General features: G+C 39.6%; 1 protein-coding gene across 3 annotated transcripts; it reads right to left on the reverse strand.

Annotated features, from left to right (window-relative positions):
• Window positions 1-1,135: 1,135 nt before the first annotated feature.
• On the reverse strand, window positions 1,136-22,162 carry LOC114852035 (leucine-rich repeat-containing protein 49). Of its 3 annotated transcripts, none has more exons than XM_029144062.3 (18): window positions 22,032-22,162; window positions 20,683-20,745; window positions 20,521-20,584; window positions 20,236-20,355; window positions 20,049-20,145; window positions 19,394-19,597; window positions 18,785-18,851; window positions 17,103-17,246; window positions 13,751-13,812; window positions 12,146-12,293; window positions 9,822-9,905; window positions 8,588-8,763; window positions 7,890-7,985; window positions 4,940-5,174; window positions 4,508-4,693; window positions 4,146-4,255; window positions 2,241-2,394; window positions 1,136-1,960 (listed from the first exon to the last, which is right to left on the reverse strand). In XM_029144062.3, exons 1-18 carry the CDS (start codon window positions 22,041-22,043, stop codon window positions 1,745-1,747), a joined length of 2,238 nt encoding a protein of 745 aa, XP_028999895.1. In that variant the 5' UTR covers window positions 22,044-22,162; the 3' UTR covers window positions 1,136-1,744. The 3 variants fall into 3 exon arrangements, with proteins under 3 accessions (XP_028999895.1, XP_028999894.1, XP_028999893.1); XM_029144061.3 differs by lacking the exon at window positions 22,032-22,162 and adding an exon at window positions 20,951-21,247 and having other exon boundaries at window positions 20,236-20,343; XM_029144060.3 differs by lacking the exon at window positions 22,032-22,162 and adding an exon at window positions 20,951-21,247.
• Between the last annotated feature and the right edge of the window lie 1,612 nt (window positions 22,163-23,774).

Below are 23,774 nucleotides of genomic sequence, written 5' to 3' on the forward strand. Positions count from 1 at the left end.
GGGGTTTTAAAAGTGGAGGACAGACGGGGGACAGTGGTGTGATAGCAATAGCTCAGTGAGCAACAACTGGAAAAATATTTTTCACAGACCTTTGTGAATTTGACATCAACCTCCTCACATCTTGTCTGTATAAAGTAGCATACCACATTAGGTAAAGCTATTTGGACAAACTAAAAAGCTAAAAAGAAATGTTCTTGCTCGGTCTTTTGGGACCAGAATTCTCTTTGTGTTGACAGCTATAGTTCTAGAAAACAAGAAAATGGGTCAGCATAAGGCAGAGTTTAATCAGAGTTGCTCTAAATAAAGCAGCTTTATCTTTCTGGTTGCAGACGTTGGCACAGAGGGGTTCTGGCCCAAAGCATTCAGCCAATATTTTCCATGTTTATATGAGTTTTTTTTGGAGGAAAAGATGCCCCAAGATCTCAATGTTACGCTGTCTTGTATAATAGTTATGTTATAATTTTGACTAAACAGCTGAATTAAAGAGACATTATATTTTGCTATTCAGCAGGAGCAGAATGCCTGAAAGAATGTCTGGTTTGGATTAAACTATCCAAAGACAGAGCACCACCTGGATGAACCTACATGAATAAACAGCAGTACTAATAAACAGGGAAATGACAACAGTTCGGAAAAAAATGACTTATTTACCACATTTGACATTAGATCGAGATTCTTACTCCAATATTCAGTTACCTTTGAGCAAGGCAGTGAGGTCCAGTGGACGGCATGGGACAGCAGCACCTGCTTTTTAACACTCCATCCCCCTGCAGTGGCTCCTCCAGGTAGAGGTGCCACAATCTCTGCAGACACGCCTGATTGAAGAAGGTTTTACAGTTTGTGACATGGTTTGAGTCTGGTGGAGGCAGGAACAGGTGGTGAAGTACTAGTGCCTCCAGGGGCATTCCATTCCAAGTTCACGCGTCCCAATGGACCCTTTATATCTGGACCTCCTAACTGCAGTATCTCCAAGAGATTAGTAGTGTATGAAGTGTAGATAATGTAAAATACTTTACAGGGAGGGTGTTTAGGAACAGTAGGAAAAGCAGCATCTCTGAACTGACTGAAGGCTGTGAGTGCTTCAACCATAGACAGATCTCTGGGATAAATAATTATGCAAACCATGTACACAAACTGTGTTAATACAGAATTTTTTAATACTAAGTACAATACTGAAAATCAGTGGTACGTATCAGTAAACAAGGGGAAGTCAATGTTCTTGTTTGTGCCCTTCTTTTTAGGTCAGGCAGTCCCATGTGAGCGAGCAACGCGTGGAACACAGGAGGATGTAAGACACAGAAGAATCATTCTAGTCTCAGGTGAGGAGACGCGGACCGTTTCAGCTGACGATAGTAACAATGAAGAGGGATTAGTCAGAAGGCTTTTAAAGTGCAGAGGACACTCTAGAGGAATTGCAACGCACTGCGAGTCTTTAAGTCCCTTTGTTCAAGTATATTGCAGTTCCAAGTGCTCAATAGTCATCATGTCTTCAGTGAAAATCTACATTCAGTCAAGATGCCTTTGTCATGATAACTCCTTTAGACATCTTTACCACAGTCTACATCCATCTAAAGAAAGACCTCCCCACACACTGGGGAAATGCATCATTCAGTGTTTTAGTACTGATAATGTGCCTACAGTACGTGATGATGAATTATAGATGGAATTTGAGATGGAGCGATATAGGTCCTCGGATGAACTGTCCACGTGTGCGAGTCACCTATGAGTGAACCTTTGGTCCGCTTCACTTGGTCTCTGAGAGCTTTGCAAGGCTGGCTTGGCGGAAGGCCGCTCGGTCCCTCATCTCCAACACACAGTCTCTCACCATCTCTGCGAACATGGAGGGCCAGAGCTTGTGAAGGGCCTCGCCCTTCAGATTGGTGTCTGATGCCCTTTGGACCAACTCCTGGAGGTACTGCTCTATCATGGCAGCACGCTCTGATGACTCCACGGTACCCTCCTATAAGGAAAATACAGGAATATCAGCCAGATTTATTAGATTGATCTGATTCCATTTGTTGCAATGTTTTCAGCTGTGCACATGACATGATTTCCCATTGAAATACAACAAAAATGTACAGTGCGATGGCATTTTACAGTAAAATGAGGCAGTGGTAATATAGCCTTCCATTGCATGAGTTAACAAGCCCTTGTTGGCCGTTAGTACACAAATAAGTTGATGCTGAAACAAAACCTTTGGGGTTCTGTAAAAAAGGCAGCGTGCCTAAAGAAGAACCAACCTCAGGGCTCTCTGCGCTGCAGTCTCTGCTCGGGTAGTTAAACAGCGCTCTGCTCAAACCTTCTCCCACCAGCTTTCCGTTGTCTCGCAGCTCCTCTGGACTCAGTCCCGTCCGCCTGCCACGCCCCTCCAACAGGAACTGCAGCTGACGCTTCCTTCAGGGTAATGAGGCAGTGCAGTAAGTTAGACAGAGTGACGCTAAGGTGTTTTTTCTCAATGACACAAGACTGACACCTGCAGCAGATACTGTGGTTCAGTCTGTTTTTGTAAATAAAAAAATCTAATTGCCATTAAATACATGAGTGCTTTCTCTTTTTGAGCCAATTCACTTACTGTAAAGTTAGTACCAAAGGTTAAATGATGTGGACTACGTTAAATGTTGCTGCCTGTCAGCAGGAAATCTCATGTGATACAAACTGTACCAACATGTTCCACAGCTCAGTGCCAACATGCTGAAATAGTGTCTTCAGAGGAAGCTGCAGGCAAACATTCCATATAGGATAAGACCGTCTGAGAGAGTGAGTGCATGTCAGTCAGACATTATGATTAAAACAGTAACACGCTGAAGGAAGGTAGGACTGAGCATGTATGTCTTTGTTTGTCACTCAGAATCACACAGGGAGAAAGAGGTTGTTGTATTTATCAATCAACAAACCTAGACCTACCTGATTGTATTATGTTCATGCAATATATTTAGAATGCTTTACTACATTTCATGTAGAATTTCCCCATTTTGGGGTTACAGCCAATGGTAACATAAAACTCAAGGGTGTAAAATACTATACAGTAGTTGGCTTTTGTAAAATAACCAATTTTTATGCAGAGTTAAACAGATCTTTATGTGCATTTCATTTAACATTGACTTTTGAGATAATAGATTCCATATGAATGTGGGTAAAGACTGCAGAAGCTGAACATTTACATAACAAGAGATTTGTCACAGCCATACATACACTGTGACATGCAAAGCACCTTACAGTAGCTAGGTCCCAGAAGGAACTAATCCTTAAACCCCAGAGTGTCAAAGCATTTCTTTCCACACTGACATCTCAACAGTGTCAAGACCAAAATCCACTGGGTGCAGTAATAAATACTCTGTACAAACATGGAACAGAAAGTGAAAAATTATATTTGCACTTTCACTATGTTCTAGTCATTGTGCTGCATCATTTTCATTTCCTTTTTTTATCATTTATGCACTTGGCAAAACCAAAAAATACATTTGTGCTTATTTAGACATCAGCTTTGTGATAATAGTCGTCGGCCTTGGGCTATTGTATATTATCTATTCACAGCAGTGTGTGCAAGCATTAAGGTGACAGGCAGCCAGAAGCCACAAATTAATTAGGCTAGTAATTCAAAACAAGTAAGATTGTAACATGGACAGAAAGAGTTTGGAAACATTTTACAACTTCTCCTAAGTTTGTCTTTTATAGATGCCTGAGTTTGTAATCATTAAAAGCATCGCATTCTATCTCACATATATTTGCCTTGCCTTGACAGATCTTTGCCTTGCAAAATCACTTTTCATCGACTTGAAGGGCAGACCTCAAAAGCGTTTGGCTGGAAAAAGAGAGGAATGCTCATGCCAAAGCGCCAAGTACCCACCCTTATTGTGAGCCACGGTCTAATTCTCCTGGCTCCTCGGTGCCCAGCTCTGTCTCACCGTCTCACACTTCCCATTCACGTGCACACGCGCAATACTTTATGCACAGGCATGCACGTACATGTACGGCAGCCTGCACACTAAAGCTGGAACTCACTCATGTAAGTAACCATTTGGGATCCACACATTCTTGACATATTCAAACATACAAATGTACACAGCCCAGGACACATCGTGCACCTGTAATTAAATGGTAGTTAATTATGTGTCGCAGTTTAAAATCTGAGACCAAACGCTCACCTGGACTCCTCTAGCAGCAGGAGCAGTCGGCAACGTGGAGTTTCAGTGGCTGCTATATGACCCAGAGTCCCAAACACACGCTCTGCAGCAATTACGTCATTCATGGTCACCTGATACAGATGGACAAATATGGACAGCGTACAGCAAAGCATGAGCCACTGATTGATATTAAATAAAGTTTATGCACCAAGCAGTAAAGCTGCAGTTCACATGCATGTGTTCCCAGACTTCAGTTTATTCATTCTACGCTAAGTTGACAGTACTGATGTGGCAAGTAGTATGTTAAACAATTTGTAGCATATCTCATGATGAGTGAAATTGGTGTTTTATACACAATCTTCATACAACACTATGGCCCTCACCTCCTGGCCATTGATCCTCTGCAGATTGAAGTGGTGGAGGCGGTAGATGACAAATGAGCGCCACAGAGCCAGACTGACCACTGGGTTGCCCTCCGGGTGGATGGTCAGCTGGTCCAGACGCCTCACCTGAGCTAGGGCTGCTAGCTGTGGCAAACGGCTGATATTAGATTCCAGGAAGATCAAATGCTGTAGAATAAAAAGGCAGAGGTTCGTGAGTTAAAAATAAAAATACAGCAACATTTGTCAGGAGAAAATTTAGGTGAGTTGAAGTTGCTGATTAATAAATACTTTTACTCCTTGGTATCAGTACCCTATCTATTTAGACACAATCCTTCTAATGTCATGACATGGCATTTATCTTTAAATACATTAAACCTTGACCAAAAACTAAAATGAAAATAATAATAGTACTGTATGTGGCTTGTTTCTCACCGATAGATTGGGGAACTTGACTCTTATTCGCGGCAGTGTTGGTACAATGGCGTCAAAATTGATATAGCGGAAGGTTATTACAGCGACAGCATTAGCGGTCTGAACTCCCCAGCCCCTCTCCAGGGCCTCCAGGGCCCCGGGTCCAAATAGACGCAGGGTGTCTCCGTCCAGCTCTGCCAGGTGGCTGTCAGACAGGGACAAACTCTGAACACCACTGCTCCCTGCCTCTGCGAGCCTGCAAGCAAGACACACAAAAACATGTAAAAGCAAGCATTGTGTGAGGTGGAGGAAAAACATTACAGTTACTGCAGGATACTCTGTGGCTTAGTCATTTATATTTAGCAAATATTCAGTATGAGACAGATGAAGTGCCCTTTCCTAATAAGAAAGTCATGAGAATCAAGAATTTGGGTCTCAAGGAGGCAATATCTTCCTGTGCGAGCCAATACACAGCCTTTTGGGGGGGCTGACACTCAAGGAATTATTGAGCATAATGGGGAACTGCATGTTACTCAACAGAGTGATAAATCTGGGTCAGCTCGCCGACAACCTAATCAACTGTATTTATATTTCACACCCTCCCATTTATGTATTTGGGTAGTGAGGCAGGCCACAGCAACAGTATCATCAGACGGACATGGATAGTGTAGAATAAGAAAGGAGAAAACGGACACTGCAAAGATCAATACTTGAGAACATAAAAAAGCTATACTGTAAATAAAGCTACAGGAACATTGTGTTTTAATTGTTAAAATAGTTATCAATGTTATTGTAGTATTAGAGGTATCCTACAGAAGATTGACGTTACTGATAATCCATAAAACAGGTGGACAGGCAAAATATGTGTCTTACAACAAACAACAGCAGGACCACTTGAGACATTAGCTGTGCTTTGACTGGTCTTTAGTAAAAGGTCTAATTGTGTGTTTTCAACAAAACAAACCACAAATGACACTTGTGAGCAAACATATTAGCCAGGTTAAACATTCAATACAGCCTGACCCTTAGAAAATAGAATGGGAATTTCCAAATTCAATGATTATTATGGTATCAGTGTCCATTACTCTCATACTGCATGTTGTACAATATGAGCCATTATGTTTTTCTGAAAGGAATATATTAAAAAAAGGAATATATTAAAAGGCCAATGGCAGAATTATCATTGCTGCTGCTGCTACTGCTACTACAAACCTACTAAACTCCAACTGAAAAATCTCCTGAAAAGATAGAACATTTTTCGCCAAAGAGTAAGACCAGAAAACAACCAGGTGTTACACCTTCAATCATTGCTCAGGTTTCTTTTTCACTAGTAACCTCTCTACAGTGTTTGCAATTTGAAATTCCACTTTTTGAGCTATAAAAGGTGGAAGCAATTGCTTTAACTAGTGCACTGCAGATGTGCCCTTATTGGGTGCAGAGCCATGGAGCCTGATACCAGTGGTGGGTTCAGATGTCATATTTCACTTGAGTCAAGAATTGGGTTCCTTTCTCACGGCTGTGAAAATAACATATTAATTTACTAGGTCCAAAACTGCCAAAGATCCTAAAACGATTATTTATTGCATCAATGTAAGACCTTAACATCTAACCAATCCCAGTACTGGACTTTTCTTTTATATTGCAGCTTTTCCACTGCATTGCATCTCTACTCCCATCTGTCAAGGATGCAGTAAAATCAAACTTAATCATTCACATGAGAATAAAGTTGGGCCTGCATCACAGTTGTGCTTTGGCAGTAACACAAATAATTGTCTCATAAGTTACTGTAGTGACAGTATTATGTTAAGTCTGCTGTCAACACTGACTTTTTCTAATTTTTCACCAAACTAGGGATGCTAATGCCTACCAGAGATCAGATGTGGATTTTTTTCATCTATTCTATATTCTATTCTGTTCTGTTGTATATTAACTATAAACAGGGCTTGGTCACTCCACATTGGCCAAGAATGCTGTGAAAACTGAAAAATGCTACAATTCAAAAAGGACATGCATTTAAGCAAAATTATCAACAATACCATTTAAAATCTATTAATATCTGTGTAAATAAACGCTATGAGGCTTGCCAAGCAGTAATAAATGTGCCTTATTCGATATAATACGAGGAGGAAATGTTTGGGCTGGAGAAACCTAGTTACACTGCTAAAGCTGTATTTTTCTCCCTTATGTTTTTTCTACATTTTACCTAACTCTCAGTCATACACTCAGAGTTTACGAATATTCCAGTTCCTAACACACACACACACACACACACACACACAGTTTCACTGACTGAGCAGTTAAAAAAGACAGAGACAAGCTCATCCATCATCTGCCCCTTTTATGATCCACGTGGGGGAGGATGGTATAATTTTCCTCAGCATGTAGCACTTCAACAGCTTTCTGAGGTGATCTAAGCTGCACTGTGTAGGCATTATAACCCCTCTATAAACCTACACATGCTTAAATGAAACAGCTCAAATTACCAGGTATTTTGGTTTTAATGTTCTGTCTCACTGTATTGTTTCTCTTTCAAGTTAGTGATGGTTACAGAGTTTTTAAAATACCGTGTTGCATTGACCTTTAGGGCCATTGTGACATTCTGGTGCAGAAAGGAAGGTTTTACCACAGAACACAAGAATAGCCAATATCCACTACCTTGGTTTTATAAATGGGTCAGAGTATTTCAGGATGTGTGTTTGATTTATGAGCTGTTAGAGTTCAACAATGCAATAATGCAAAAGGAGTAGTGTAGATGCCAGAAAGATGGCTTAACATTTTTAATGACAAGAAATGTCTGGTACTAGGACACAATATATATAAGATGTTTGGCATAAATGAGACACATGTAAAGTTTTTTCACTGTTTGGTTTGACTATTTGACATAGTGCTGGCTGGGTGAGTGAGTGACTTTTACTGTAAATGGTATATTGTATGACATACATCTGTGTGATTGAGCGAGTTTATGTCTTACTTTGAGTCTCGTGGGCTGTTTGGACGACTGTTGGTGCGAAGTCTGATCTCTGTTCCCCCTGATGGTCGCTCTGGTCCCGAACCAGGACTTATCCGTCTGATTAAATATAAATAAATATACATAAAAATCCTTGGTAGCAGAGCAACTTTTTCCAAGTCCTTTCCAATGATGAAAATAAGCATTTCCTTGAATTGGCTAGTTTTGGCAAATATGAATATGCTCTATTGATAACAATAAGAAAACACATTATTAAAACAGTGGCAGCATGAGCAAATACAGCAACAAGGTTTGAGATTCAATTGGACAGTAGCAAATCTAGCAGAAGACTGTAAAAACTTCTAGGTAAGTCTTTTAGAACTTACTTAGTCAGCCACACAAAATGACTGCCTTATTTTAAGTGAGCTAGAATAATAGAATTAATAATAACAGAACTATTGGAGAGTTTACTGCTGCCACTAACATAATTTGATCCAATGAAACTTCATAGCACAAAACAGTATAGATTTATAGTTTTGTTAGAACTGACATGCAGCAAAAAATGGATGCTTTGAGTTTCAGATTTACAAAAACAAACTTTGTTTTTTGAAAGTGACATTTTTTGAGATTCTGTGAGAAACTACAGTACAGAGACTACAGAGATACATAAACACTGCTACGACACCAGCCAGTGACCCTATGTGTTTAAATATGCCGTTTACCTTGGCTCTTCTGGAGAAGGGTCCTGTGCAAGGCCATTGGTCTGGGCCGGGCTGTGGGCAGGGCTGTTCTCCGGACTAACTTCCTCTTTAGCGCCATTTGCTGGTGGCAGCTCCAGGCAGGCTTTGACCCCCTCCCACTGCTGTGCTGCGTTACGAATGGCAAGACGCCGTTTCTCCTTGAAAAACACAAAAGGGAAACCAGCACAAACACACAACAGACAGAATATTTTAGTGACATTTCTCCAGAGCAGAGAAAAAGGGCCTTTACTAACTTAATGGATGGATTGTGACAGAGTCTTTGAAATACTGTATAATATTAAGGATGATAATACAGAGTAGAAAACGCATGTTGCTGTGTTGTACTTGTCATATTTTCTTAAAGCATTAAAAGTGACATCCTCGTTGCTGCTCCTCTGCAATTCCTTAATTGTTCTTTCCTGGCCAACCTGCAATTTTGATATGCTTAGTCCTGGAATGTGCCACTCCCCAATGCAGGGGTGAGTCAGTATCAGTTCATCGTGAGTCCTTTGCCCTTATAAACCCTTGGCTGCAGCATTCAATATAACATTTTCTGGGGATTAGCAGGAGTTAGGTTACTGAGAGACAAAGCATTCCACACTGAGGCTTTCTCTCAGCAAAAAACAGCAGCGTAATACAAACACAGAAGGATTACATCAATATGTACTTACATCCACACACATATACAGCAAAGCTAATGTGCAGGACAGAGAGTCAGTTTGATTAAATCAAACCTAATATAAAAAAGCAGAACCTATGTGGCCAATGTACCTAATTCCATTTTATATACTAATTCTCAACAGTCACTTGTCTCCTGTAGAACTGATTTATTGTGTGCTTTGCAATTTTCCAAAAATGAGAATTTAATGGGCCACTTAAACAATACCCCAACGAATCATCACAAAGGAGAACAGATTCAGATTACTGTGGTATTTATTCAGGTAAGCCTTCTTTGTACAGTATATTACTGTATGCAGTGTTTCTAAAATTCTAAAATGTGCTGTTGCTTATCAGAGTTGTGTACTGTTCATTTAGCTTTGCACCGTTGCAGCAAATTATCCTTATTTTTTTCAATAACGTTTTTTTTTTTAATACGTTCAAAATCACTTGATTTTTTTTATTGAAACATAGTCCCATACTGATTACTGTGTCTATATTTAAACTGTAAATCTGGGCAGACAAAGACAACAAGAACAAATCAGGAAGAGACTGGTACCTTATGAATAGTCTGCTTGTGACTCTCCCTCTTCTTCTCCTCCTCTTTCCGAGCCTGCACACCAGCCATGCGCCGATCCTCGTCCTGAAAAAGAAAGCTAATGCAATCAAAGTGTTGCTCCATTCATGTGCTCTAAATTATTCAGGGGGGAGACTGCAAAGGACTACTGTTCCGTACGTCAGAACAGGACCACTATGCTGGCTGAGAGAAATTCTCACACCAACCTAGTGCATCATAGGATTATCTGTCTGATTTCCAGACTCGGATAAACTGAGCCCAGCTGTTGGGGAAAGCCAAAATTCCCAGAATGCAATGCTGCCGACACAATCTCAGTATACCAGCTGAGAGCTGGGGGATATTTAGCTGTCTGTGATGAGGCAGCAGAGACGTTGCTCAGTCTGATCAATAGAGGCAAAACGCTCGCCTTGCTGGAGTCAAAGCAGGAATTGCTAGTGGAGAATAAGCAATTACGATGCCAGACCTACGTGACACTTTAAACTGTCGCTTTTAAGAGGGAAAATACCATATTCTGTGAAACTGGTCAATATCTTATTGATTGCAAAGGGTGCTGTATTACAGCACTCATTTGGTTTAAGCATTTCAATGAAAATTTTTAAGGTTGCTAAAATTTTACCTACACTATATTCAGTATAAAAGACAGAATTATATATATTGCATTAATCAACATGGAATACTGTACAGCAGCTGAGAATATCTTTGACCAGCTGTTTGAAAGTTCCTTATTTAGTTTTTAAAGAATTCTGGCACATCAAGAGACAACATCTGGTAAATAATCAGAGCAGTAATCTATAATTCCTGTTTTATTCACAATCTGCTATTACTTTGGTACATCTTGCATATTAAATAACCAAATTAAACTTTTTCTGACTATAGACATGTTTTTTACATCAATTAAATCGTAAGGCTTGATGTTCAGTGGATACATCAAAGTTTTCCCTGCAAAAATATCAAGACACAGAAAAGATTGACTGAGAATTTGCGAAAGCAAATTTTCTGAAAATAAAACAGTGGTATAGTCAGGAATGACAACTTTAGACAGAAGTCTGTCTTTAGTAATTTGTTGGAGGGACATAAGGTTATAAAACTTGCTAAACCTGTTGCAAAGTGTATGTGTATTACAATTCAGCAAAAATATGAAAATTAACGAAAATAGAGATATCCGCAGTATGTTCTGAGGGAAATGTGTGTTGTATGTGCATTTAGATTCCTTTAAAACACAACCATAGACGGGGGTGGTCCCTGCTGAAAGCCCCTTAAAGCATGTAAATATTTTATTGCAACACTTTCCTAGCACATTGTATAAATATAATGACTTCACTTTTATGTTTCAGAATAACATTTTGTCAGACTGAATATACACGCATAAGATTTATAGCTAATTCTTATTTTACACTGATATGGCACTAAGAACATAATTAATGTTGCAAAAGTTAATGTTGAAAAAACAAAGATTAGAGAAAAGAGCATCACCAAGAACATGGATATGCATCCTTGCCAATGAAAGGGGAGAGAGTTCATCTAAAGTTTGAGGTGTGATAAATAATAATAACCCTTATGTCAATACAGAGTACCAGTCAAGAATCAACATGTAGGGGCCCTCAGGATATGTGCAGATACTGATATACAGTAAAGTTTTAGGTGTCTCACAAACACTGACAGGAGCCACTGTGCTCCTACTGGTGGAGCCAAAAGGCCAACAGACTGACCAATGGCTTCTAATGCAGACAAACTAACAAGTCTGTAATAACAGGGAATATTTAATGCGCACGGGCTGCTCAACATTGAGCTGGGCCCCACTAACAAACAAGTAACAGTAACTTTCTAAAGAACTCTGCAATACAGGTATACCATTCTGTATACACAACAGGTGTATATAATGATGATGATGATGATGATGATGGTGGTGATGATGATGATGATGGTGGTGATGATGATGCCAGAGAATTTACAACAGAAAGTGATGTACCACCAGCAAAGATGGACAGAACAGAACCAAAAGCAGAGGTGCCTTCAGCAGACCAGAGGGCCAAACTGCTGCGTCAGGGTCATTAACTTTATTAAAAAATATAGAAAGACTGAGAAAATATTATTGCGCTGTAACACAGGCTTTTATAAATACAATTTAGACACAAGTTCATATAAATATGTTTGCCCTTTTGCTGCTCTCAATGTGTCTAAACTGAACCCATTTAAATTAATTACATTTAAATATCCTTCCGGCTATAGCTGAAATACAAAGCACTTGGCCAATGACCAGTTCACGGTTAAAAACACATGGGCATAAGAAAACATTTTAATCTTACTGTGATGCGCTTCATGTCCAGCTGTCTCAGGTGAAGCACACAGCGCAGGACGGCCTGCTTGTACCATGTCTCCAGGGCTACAGGATTCCCATCCAGGGTGAGCTCGGAAAGGGAGCGTGACTCTCCAAGACAGGCTAGCTGATCGAAACTACAACAGAAAGAGGAAACAGCTCCATTTAGATCAAAGTAAAGCAACACGTGCCACAAATCTCCAATTCAAAACAAGGTACATTCAATGCCTTATAAATGATAAAGAGGCACAGTCGTGATCTATGCATAGGAGAGTTACCCACAGCCTGCAGTAAGTCAAACAAGACAGCTGCTGGCTTGTTTAGATTCCTAAACCTCTAATCTAGACCAAGCTAAACAAGACTTTATAAACTGGTGATTTTGCAGGCACGCTGGCAGCCTGGCATTACTCAGGAGGCAATCAGGAGAGAAAAAACACTGTTACACTGCTGATATCACCCTGTGGCAAAAGCAAAGCTGTGTTCTGTGAAGCAGTGGAGATTCCATCATTCCAAATTTGTGATAATAACTTTGATGAATCACTTGAATACAGAAAAACCTGCTACACTACACTGTCCCTAATAGCCAGGGGTTAGTTAGGATAATAACCTTTCATGAACTATTAAAATAATTACAACCATGAGGGAAGACGATTGTGAAAGCACTAACAAAAACAAAGCAAAACTCTACTTCCTTTCTGGAGTAAAAGTGCAAACAATTACCAATAAGAACAGTTCATATGTTATTTGCTCAAAGATTGACTGTGCCATTATATTTAAATAGTTAATATGTATAATTAATATGAAATAATTGCATGTATTTGTATGTGGTATTGTGTATTTTACACTCATTAGAAAGCATTAGGAGTGGTGCCTGGCTATCAGTACTCTGGCTACTGTTACTACAGTATGTGGATATTTTTGCCCCTGAATCCAAAAGTTCCAATAAAAAGTAATTAAGGATAAAGATAAATTCCATTGGGAGCATACTGATTATTTGTTGCTTTTTCTCTGCGGCGATTCTCTTTGCAACAATGTGTTGGACAATAAATCATACAGACAGCCGAACAGCAGAACTAGCTTAAAACGTCAGGTCGTATCTATCACACCACAAGGTGAATATGCTCAGGGAGACTAATGAACCCTTGTCCCACCCTGAACAAGAGAGCCCCTCCATAAAGCAAGCACCAAGCAATTTTAAAGCAGCTTTAATGAGTGAGAAACCAGAGCAGAAAATACACAGACACTGAAAAAGTGTTTTATAAAGAATTACAGTAACATTTCACTGGCCCCACACACTGTTTCTACAACCATTTCCCCAGTCAGCTTCTTCACTCTCTAACTTAAAAAAAAATTAAATAAGAAATTAAAAAATAAAATATACACAAATGCAACAACATAATTAGTAACAATAAAGAACCAGGATTTTTTTCCAGGTTAAAAATCTGCCCACTACAGCAGAACTCCCTGTTTGCCTGCAGACTGGTAGTCAAGCCTGGCCAAGAGTCAAGGGAGGGGACGTACAGTAGCACTGTCAGGCCACTATCCCTGCCCCTGCCCCGTGGGGAGGAAGGAGTTAAGCGGTATGAGGTCTTACCTGGTGATGCTGTTGCCACTGAGAAAGAGGCGCTGCAAGCAGGGCAGGCGTTCCACCTCAGCCTGGGAAGAGAAAGAAAATGAGAGCGAGGGAGAGGGAAGAGAGAGAGATGGAGGGATGCAGAGGAAAGAGGGTACCCAGCGAGAGGGCGCTGCATCGTCACTGTCGTCAGACCTCTGTGTCCCTCTCCATTCCCTCAGTCACCTTGCAGCTCTCAGCTCTAGCATACAGCATCCGAGCTGCGCATGCACACACACACACACAGAGCACGCTGCCTTGTCTGCACATGGAGAGGAGGGGCCGCAGAGAGAGAGTGAGATGGAGAGCATGAGGAGAAAAGGGGGAGGGGAGGGAGCGTAACGTGCGCTGCGCTAATGCAGAGATCCTCTACTGCAGAAGGCTCACTGAAATACATTTCTAGTTTTACATGCAGTGGGATTCCAGCTACCGCACCTCATAACAAAGCACGGCTATGATGTATAGATCCGCATCAAAATAAATGCAATATTTATGAGGGGTGGAGTAAAGAACCGGGTACTGAATGGCAAGCTGAACAGGACAGACGGAGATGAAGGCAAGATTACAACCACAACAAATTCAGCTAATCAGATTGAAGATGTGAAAAATCAGGTTCACTGGAATCAAAGTCTGCTCCGTGTGTGGATGGTTAACATCATGCCGGCACACGCTCGAGGCAACAAGCCCACTCCCATCAGCAGTCTGAATGAGCTGCGTCAGCGTCCGCCCGTACTGCAGCCACCGCCTCACACCCTCCTCCAGCATTGTTAGCAGGGTCCATTCAAATAAAATGTTAGCTTAGCATCTTAGCCTGGAACATTACCACAATGCAGCACAGACCCCGCACTGGGACGTCTCCCACAACCCACACAGCTGTTTAAATATGGCACAGTCTTACTCATCCCTGGGTTATCCATCCCACTGGATAAATTGCTGACTTTAGTGTGCAACACCAGTAGCAACGCTAGTGTGCTACTGTATGTTAGTTTTTACTTCATAGTGCAAACTGTTTTTTTTTATTTAGAGAAAGGCTGGTTGCAGAAACCATTTCATTTTTTGCCTTTCACTGACACAAACACAGCAGACATATCTGCTAATATCATCTTTAATATCAATATAACCTAATATCATAATTCCCCATAACCTAATTATGGCAACCTGACTCACACAAGGATTCTAGCTTAGCTTAGCGATAGCTTAACCTGCTTGACTTTGAAATCCTTACTGACTTTAAGCCTATAATTACGAAGAATCTGCTGCTCCAAGCAAATATTTGTTTCTAATAACTGAAAAACTATTTAATTACAAAGCTGTATAAGGAAGGATATTTAATATATCAGCCAAACACATTATTTAAGATGAGTGAAATGAAATGATGCCCTGTCTCAACAATGCGGCATAATGTTTGTCTTATTCCTGGAAAAAAAAATGCAAGTCATGCCACTGTGTGCTAGTTTCGCACTGATCATCTACCAGCCAGAGACCCTGCCTTTGCCAGTCCCTGTATGGATGCTGGTGGAGCAGCAGCCAGTGAACGCCGCCTGAGACTAAATATAGAAGCCCCATCTCAGACGGAATGATGTCATCACTGAACTGACGTGCTGCATAACAACTGCCCACCAATGTGGTTGTTTTCCCAAAGACTTGATTGATCACAACCAATCAGATAATAGATCTCTGTTACTGAATATGTGTGTGTGTCTGTGGGTGTGTATTTAAGCCTTTTTGTGCGCCTGTCGTCATGCACCCACTCCATTGTCTCACAAACAGCGTGCACGTCTTAATTTTTCACAGTAAACAAAGGGCTACAGCTCATCATCATTGTCTCATACCACAAAAAAGAATACAATTTGTTCAAGCAAACACAGGTGCAGAACATGTGGATGTGTGGACTGTATAAGATTGTAAGATGCTGGATTTCCTGATTGTTCACTGAATACTTGAGATGTAAGCTTATCTGGCAGACATCTGGCCTCTGCTTTTGTTGTGTCTTTATGTGCTCATTATTGTGTTGCTATTATTAAACGAGGTCATAATCAAAACGACTGAACAATTTAATTTTTAAAAATTTTCAATTTTACAATGGTTTTGATTAAACACAACAGTAGTATTTCTAAGTTCAACTTGTTGAAAGGTTAAATATATTACATTTTGCAACACATTATTAATGTAGAGCATAGCAGCATACATACAGCATAACCAACTCAAGAATGTAAATGTATTTTTATTGTGGTCCAGAATTCCACCTTTTCTCTGCCGTCTCTATTATGAGAGGGGAAAAACCAGACATCTGTGGGTCGGTTATTTACTTTGTGCCTGATATCAGCACTTGGCAACAAACACCACTAATGACAGAGACTGGAGAATCTGCTGAGAGAAAGGATTTTTCATCTCCTGTATATCAAAGAAAAATACATTACATCCGATAATTAGACCTGGAAGTGGTTCTTGATTAGGACTTGCATGCACAGGGTGCACAGGGTGAGTGATGGAAGGAGGTTTATTTTCTACATTGAAAAGAGAAAGAGCTTGGGGAATGTGGATACAAATGAATGGCCTGTATTGGCATGCTGTGTTCTGTTTTTTTAGATTAATACTATGGAAACCAAAGGGAGCAAATTTCTGTCTTTATAACATCCAGGTTCTTTTTCAATGCTCCAGAAAGTCTGTGTGTCTTTCTCCTATTATACAGTATGAATCACATTTTATGGTGTTTACAATACAAAAGCTTATAAGGATTTTTTTCAAAAAAGGTAATACATAAGTAGTAGTGCAGTAAAATTAGCATGTAATGCAAATTTTGCAGCAAAGTACAAATAACTTGAGTGTACTTGTGCATTGTACTGTTTGTGTATCTTCCATTGCTACTGTAAATGTATCATCATTCAGATGCAGACATTTTGCCAGTACAGATAATATTACACATCTGGACACCTGATCAGCTCTTGAAAGTGCAATGGTGATAAAACATTATGGGAGCAGGTTCGAACATTTGTCCAATGCAAGTGATTGATGCATTAGATGTACTGTGAGACAGGACAGCTGCCTCCATTTAAAATACAAAATCATACAAATTCCTAAAGCATCTACTACAATAGTAGCTAAAACCAAATGTTTTTCTCTAGCAACCTGGCTTGTAGTTGAGAAGGTTTTTTGTACTTTTTATAGAATATTTTATAACTCCTTCTTTCTAGCAAGAAAAAAAGTGTTACACAAAGCCTTGGTTTGAAATGAGGCTGCGTTTACAGGCACAATTTCCTCTGTATTTTTGTGTAGCACAGCAAGCATCCAGTGAATAAAAGGCTTTAAATTAAGTGAAAAAGAGGTCCCTCACCACAAAAGAGATGCAGTTATGCCTTAGGTTGAGTTCAGTCAAACAGTCCAGGCCCTGCAGGTTTTCGATTCTACAGATGTTGTTGCCTGCCAGGTTCAATATTTGCAGTTCGTTCAGGTGAGATATGTTTTCTATCCTGTGGATCTGGGTCAAAGCACAGTAGGAAAGCAGAAAGATTATGTGTTGTCAAACAAGAACACAGATAACTATGAAAGTGTTATTAGTGGCAGCGACTTCACCCTATACCCGAGTGCAGTGAGTCCACACATGACTGACTCAGACATGCTAAATCAAAATCATCATCTTGATTTGTAAGATAGGTTATCGTTTGCTCAATAGACATGATACTTTGTCTTCATTTTACAGACCCTGTAGGGCATTTTCTGCTGTCTTGTGTAAGTATTAAAGTGAAACTGATCGAGTGGAAAACACCACTGCCTAACTGAGGACTTGGTATCCAGCAATGTCAGGTCACATTGTAAGCCCACTACTTGGCCACTAAGAGTGTGGATTGTTTGCATACTCCTAAAGAACGTATCTCCTTTGACATATCCTGCTGCTGAAATGAATGTCATCCATGAAAGGAAGAACAACATTGTCGCACACAAACAAGATGCCCATCAGCTGGTGTTCTATGGCAAATCGAGACCAAAGAAGACTTACTGTAACTGGGTAAAGAGTCATAACATTATTCAAATTCATTCGTGCATCATTGTGCAGCCGACTGTGTTAGAGTGAATGCTGGTTCCCTGATGAAACTGGATGAAGTGCAATAAAGGTGACTGAACTGTTATCTAAACGCAAAACAGGAGGTTTTGAGGTCACTGACTGAAAACCAACACAGTTCTACAGCGAACAATAACTCATCATCTGTTAGTCAATAGGTCTCTGCCAGGAAATAACCACCTGTGAATGCAAAAATGAGAACAGTACAAAGGATTCCATTTACAAATTCATTATAAAGCCACTTTTGACAGGGTGCAGAGATGCATTTAAAAAACACAACAAAAGGACTCAGCTTGAGATCAGGAAAATAACACTGCAGAAGTCATTGACTAGTAATTTGGATATCTGTAAAGAGTAGCTGATATCAGAAAAGGAGGGGTAAACCAGGACCAGAGTAGCTCTCTAAGGAGAGGCGTAGGCGGCCTGCTGGCAAAACACTGTTCTGACCAAAGCAGGCCTTTCTGTTCTGTCTTCATTTTACTGAAATCAGGCTTTTAGTATCAATATGCCATGTTCACATGTGCCTAAACAAACTGTGCCAAACAACAGATTCACACTTAAATAAATTACAGAAAGATATATTCTGCTACACTATAGGCAGGTTCATTGCCAATACTAAAAGCTGTATGACTGTTGCTGAGACATAAATTATGCTGGTTTCACTGAACAAGCTAATGTGGGAGTTGACCCAAGCCAATCGCTTGTGGGTTCTAATTATTTGCACTTTGTTTTCACAGCTATACTGCGAACAAAAGAAATGCTAAGAAACAAATTCTAAAAACAGAGATAGCTAAAATGATGATCATTACATCCAACCCATCATTTTCTTGCCATTGTTTTTTTTTTTGTTCGAGTAGAGTAGCACTTTTTTGCAGAATTCATCTCTACTCAGTAGAAATTAGCCTAAGTAAATATGTGAACATGCTGCGGGCGGGATAAGTGTAAATAAACAGTACCTGATTGTCATGCAAATCCAGGATGTTCAGCTTGGACAGGTTTTCCAGGCAGCATATTTCATGAATTCTGAGACATTTCAGTGAAAGGTGAAGTGATGGAAAATATTATATAAAATGTACAGGTAATATAGAGTATATGTTAAGTATGTCAACAATCCACTTATTGTAGTTTTTTAAATTAGATTTTAGGTGCAGTCACTTTCAGCTGTGTGAACTTCTTGTCAAATGTGGTCAAGTGAAATAAAAGGTTGCATTCCCACAGGCAGCTGAGCATACAGTAGTGAACAGTAACTTATTGTTCAAGTTTGCCCTTATGGATTTAGATCAAATTACACTCTGTTGAAATGTCTTGGCATGGAAATCCTCATTTGTGGTACACATGCGGCCATAAGAGTACGGTAAATCAAAAGAGTAGAGTCATTCACTGAGATTTGTTACTTTCATCTTCCTTCTGATCACATTTTTATAACAAGTCTAAATAAAATAAAGCTAAACACATACTTGTTTCTAAGATTTAGATGCAATGCATTCTTTGAATCCAAAGAAATTCAGTACACAAACCTATTCAATATATTTCAGTCAGTAACTATCATTGCACTAACGACTAACCTGTTCTTTCCCAGCATAAGGATCCTCAGAGAGCTCAGTGCTTCAATGCCAGACATTTCAGATATCCGATTGTTGTACAGGTTGAGAGAAACCAGTTGTTGCATGTGTGACAAATGCTGAATCTTTGTGATTAGGTTGTGCTGAAGGTTAAGAAGTTGCACTTCATTCATAATGCTCAGCTGAGGACAATGCTCCAGAGAGTGCCTGCATAATAAAAAAACAATATGTGCAATGTACTGTATACAATCCAAAATGTGTTCTTTAAGCAACAGTATTTAACTTTGAAGACATAAAATATAGTAATCCAAAGTAACTTTATTTTTTATTTCACTATAAATAGTTCCAGTGAGACGTTCTTTATCAGCAAACACTGAATTAAGGAGACAATGTGTGGGTATCTTAAGGGCCTTTGCTGCTCCCTGGTGGAACTCTGAGGCATTTACCTGTTTTCTTTTTCTTTGTTGTTGACTTAATAATCCAACTGTAATTGCTAAGAAGCCAGAAAGACCTCATAAAATACATTTGAAAGAAATGGAACAATAATAGGAAACCTTGATTGGTTTTCCCTACATAACACCAATCACATGCCTATTTCAGAGTGACTGCAATAAAAATATGCAACTTTGATCAAATGAATAAAGAGAGTAGGGGGCACCTGTCCAAGTCGATCCGTTGAAAACTCGATATAGGACTTTCGTGAGGCACCCGTGTAAAAGGAAAACCAGAGTTGTAACATGACCTCCCAGAGCCACCTGACATGGATGTTACATGCAGATTTATTCACACAGATATGTTCACATATTTTCTAATTACATAACATATTCCTTAACCACTATATTTACCTGCTGACTTGGGAGGGTTTAGAGCATTATAGTAGTAATTGACCCCTGCACTGTGGGTTGTTTTGTCTCGAGCTTCTTGGACTGCAAGTAAGCCGCTCCAAGCACCACCTGCGAGAGATTCTACATTTTGCATAGAGCAATAGAAAATGATGAGACCAAAAGCCTCACAGTTTATATGTTGTATATTTATTTCAAATAAATAAATCCAAATAATCCATAGTAAAATTGGATTATCTTGGGCATTGGTGAATACAAGAAGATCCTGACTTGGACAAAAGCTCTTACCTGGGTTCCAGTGATGCGTAGTACTAATCAGCTTTGTTTCTTTAACCCAATCTTGACGGTGAGCCTGTAAAATTGTAACGTTTGGTAAGCAGCCAAGCAAGGACTGGAAATTTACAGCGTTTATGATTCATCCTCCTTTTTGCCTTGTTATATTTCACAAACCTTTTGGGCTCGTTCCGGCGTTGGTGGTCTGATAGTAGTAATGTGCAACTTGCAGCTGTTGACCTGCAGATAAATCACAAAATAAATATCATAAAGTAGTAAGAAAGGAAAGCAACGACTTTAAATTATTTTCTCACAGATTTAACACAAAATTTAATGTTTTTTGAAAGCTTTTAATGAAAGGGCGATTTAACGCTAATGTCATACACAGTACTGACATACATGCTAGAATAATAGTAAAAAACGTTCAAGGAAATGTTTTGCTTACCAGAGGAGTAAGAGTTGCGTATTTATCGGTGACACCGGTGTTATATTTACGATATGGCATCGTTTTGCGCTCCGTCCTTTCCGGCTCCATTTTTAAATTGGTGAGCTAATGTTCGCTAAAGTTTAAAGCTCAACGCCGACTTTTACGTTTAAAAACGTGATCTCACTCTGTTACTAGTTTAATAGCTGTAATAAAAGCGTGTGTGTTGCTAAGGCGTCGCTAAACGTTAACTAGCAATATCTGTTGCCCCAACACTATGTTTCACTTCTACTTTAGGCATTGCAAACTTTGAGAGAATAGAACCATGGTAACCATGGTAACGACGGTGTTGCGTAGTTACAGTCACTTCCTGTGTCACTTAAAAGCCGTCCGTAAAGAAACATGTCCTAATTAGTTCCCTTTGTTAATGTTGGTTTTTGAATTATTCTAAAAATGTGGTGCTGCCTTGCAAAAAATATTTATGTCAAAGTTGAGTTCATCCCAGTTTATTATATTTCATAGAGTTTATGAATTCTTCCCTTTAGTTAAATTCCAATTAACAACTGACACTTCTATTGAGTAATTTCCCAGTCACTGGGTCTCAGCTGTCGTAGAGGACTGCTATATGGATGATTCTTGATTGGAAAATGTATAAAGTATCTACTTTTAACAGAGTGATTCTTAATAATATTATCACCAGATTTCTTTGCCAGGATAAAATGACCAAAAGCCTTTTGACAAAGTTTGGTTCCCAAAAAAAGGGTCAAAAGTTCATTTCAGCCAAACATACAGCACATGTCCTCTCAGATTCAACACTACTTTGCAGCAGATGTGTACAACAGACTAAGTAAACACATTGGTCAGGCACATAGTACACTAGTCATTTCAAACACAGCATTAAGGGAGACAGTAGATAGGCTTGTAGTATACAAAGTAATCCTCAATATTGTAAAGACAAACAATTATAATATAAAGGTCACTGTGACCGACTGAGCCGTACTAGATGTAGCGTATTTGAAGAGATGCAAATTACATGTAATCATAGAGTTCATTGCCACTGCACAGATAATTAAAACAAAACGCAAAAAGCACAAGTAATTACCTGTCTGAACATGTCAACATTTTATTTGGATTTGTTCTCTGGTCTTTTTTGTATTTCAGATGAAGGTGGTGTTTATGGTCATGGATGAAGAAAGGAATTGTTTTCATAATAAGCCCAAAACCACCGATAGGTGACCATTCAGACAAAGGAGGTTTTAATACTACAGGAAGAAGCACAGGTGCAGCCACTACCACTAATTATGTCAGTCATTGTAGTGACTCATTTGCATTTTCAGATATCTTCGTAATATTTAATGCAAATTTCTTTTGGTTATTAGTCTTACAGTGTTTTGTCTCAACCTTATCTTATCACAAAACATCCAGTGTGAGTCAGTATGACCACAGAACACAAAATGCATTCACATGGAGCGTGCAGTATATTTTCAGCCTTGTCAATCTGGCAGTAATAAGTGGTTGCACAGAGAAGACAAGTCAAAATTTATCAAAGGGACATCCCACACATTGTCACAATCTATTCACGAAGCACAGGCTGACAAATATTATGGGAGGTGAACCATCATCAATTTTTATGACAGGCCATATTGAAAACAATTTAAATTTTCACTGTGTATAAATCCGTGTAGATTTGCTTTATCTAGTAAATGCCTTCCCAGAAACATGCAGAGTCAGATTAAATAAAATGTGCAGTTCCTTTCCTGTGTCGCCTTTAATCTGCATCTCACGTGGACTCTTCCCATCTCTTCTTCTGTTTTACCTTAGTTTTAATATCCTTACACTCTTCCCATAGCTTTGTCCTATTGTGTGCTTCAGAAACATGGAGCAGAAAAAGCAGAACAAAAATAAACACTGTGTAGGTTACCTGTGGCAGCAGTGCTTATTTAGTGGCGGCAGCACAGCATGACCCCTGCCTTGAATGATGGAGGACATGTAACTGTAGAAACAGTGACATCGATTGTAAACACATTATCACGTTAAAAATACCAGTGTAGAAATACAGTAATAGGTGATGTATGTACTCTCATCTGCTGCTTTCTACCATCTGGCAGTGAGTGTGTGTGTGTGTGTGTGTGTGTGTGTGTGTGTGTGTGTGTGTGTGTGTGTGTGTGTGTGTGTGTGTGTGTGTGTGTGTGTGTGTGTGTGTGTGTGAGATAGACAGAGGGAGAGGGTGCACAGAGTTTTTCTTTCCTGTCAGTCAGTCCATTTATCAATCATTTTCTGGTTTTGTTTACCAACTGGAGCTACAGAGATTTATGCGATGTCACAGCCACAAGGAAAATAGATGACTTGACAGCTCTGAGTTAATTATTTCAAGCTTTATTTCATCATCTATGCAAAAAAAAAGAAAAGAAATCCATGCAGGAGAAGCAATAGTTGCAGTGGGTTAAATGTGACATGTTCAAACAGGTTCAGCTTGGCTGTTGGACTCATGAAGACAGACAGTATGTTCCTCTGGTTGTCCACAACCCCAGTGACCTGAGCGAACGGTTTGTTTAACCAGGTCAATGTGTGAAACGATAAGAAAGCAAAAACCAGTGTAGCACAAACTAGAATAAAGAAAACCAGGCGAGTTCAAAACGTATTTTAATATCAGTAGCACGTCAAATTATCAATCTATGCGACGCGTTAGCAGAAGGACATGAGGGTCCTTTTTTGCAGCAGCCTATTGCTCAAATGTGGACATAACACACAAAAGGGGAAAACAGATTGGTCGCCAAGGCCACTTCCATCTGTTATGTACCAACCGGCTTTGGATAGACAAAAAAAGAATTCGGTGACTGTAAAA

The sequence above is a fragment of the Betta splendens genome, chromosome 3, assembly GCF_900634795.4.
Source record: "Betta splendens chromosome 3, fBetSpl5.4, whole genome shotgun sequence".
Lineage (NCBI taxonomy): Eukaryota > Metazoa > Chordata > Actinopteri > Anabantiformes > Osphronemidae > Betta > Betta splendens.

What these genes read in the sequence shown, in the direction of transcription:
- LOC114852035 (XM_029144060.3), bottom strand. Translation starts at nt 21,040, where the DNA reads ATGGAGCCGGAAAGGACGGAGCGCAAAACGATGCCATATCGTAAATAT. An exon ending in CAACGGATCGACTTGGACAG is followed by an intron (nt 19,598 to 20,048) that starts GTGCCCCCTACT and finishes TTTATTATGCAG; the next exon opens with GCACTCTCTGGAGCATTGTC. An exon ending in AGTGGCAACAGCATCACCAG is followed by an intron (nt 12,294 to 13,750) that starts GTAAGACCTCAT and finishes TTTCTGTTGTAG; the next exon opens with TTTCGATCAGCTAGCCTGTC.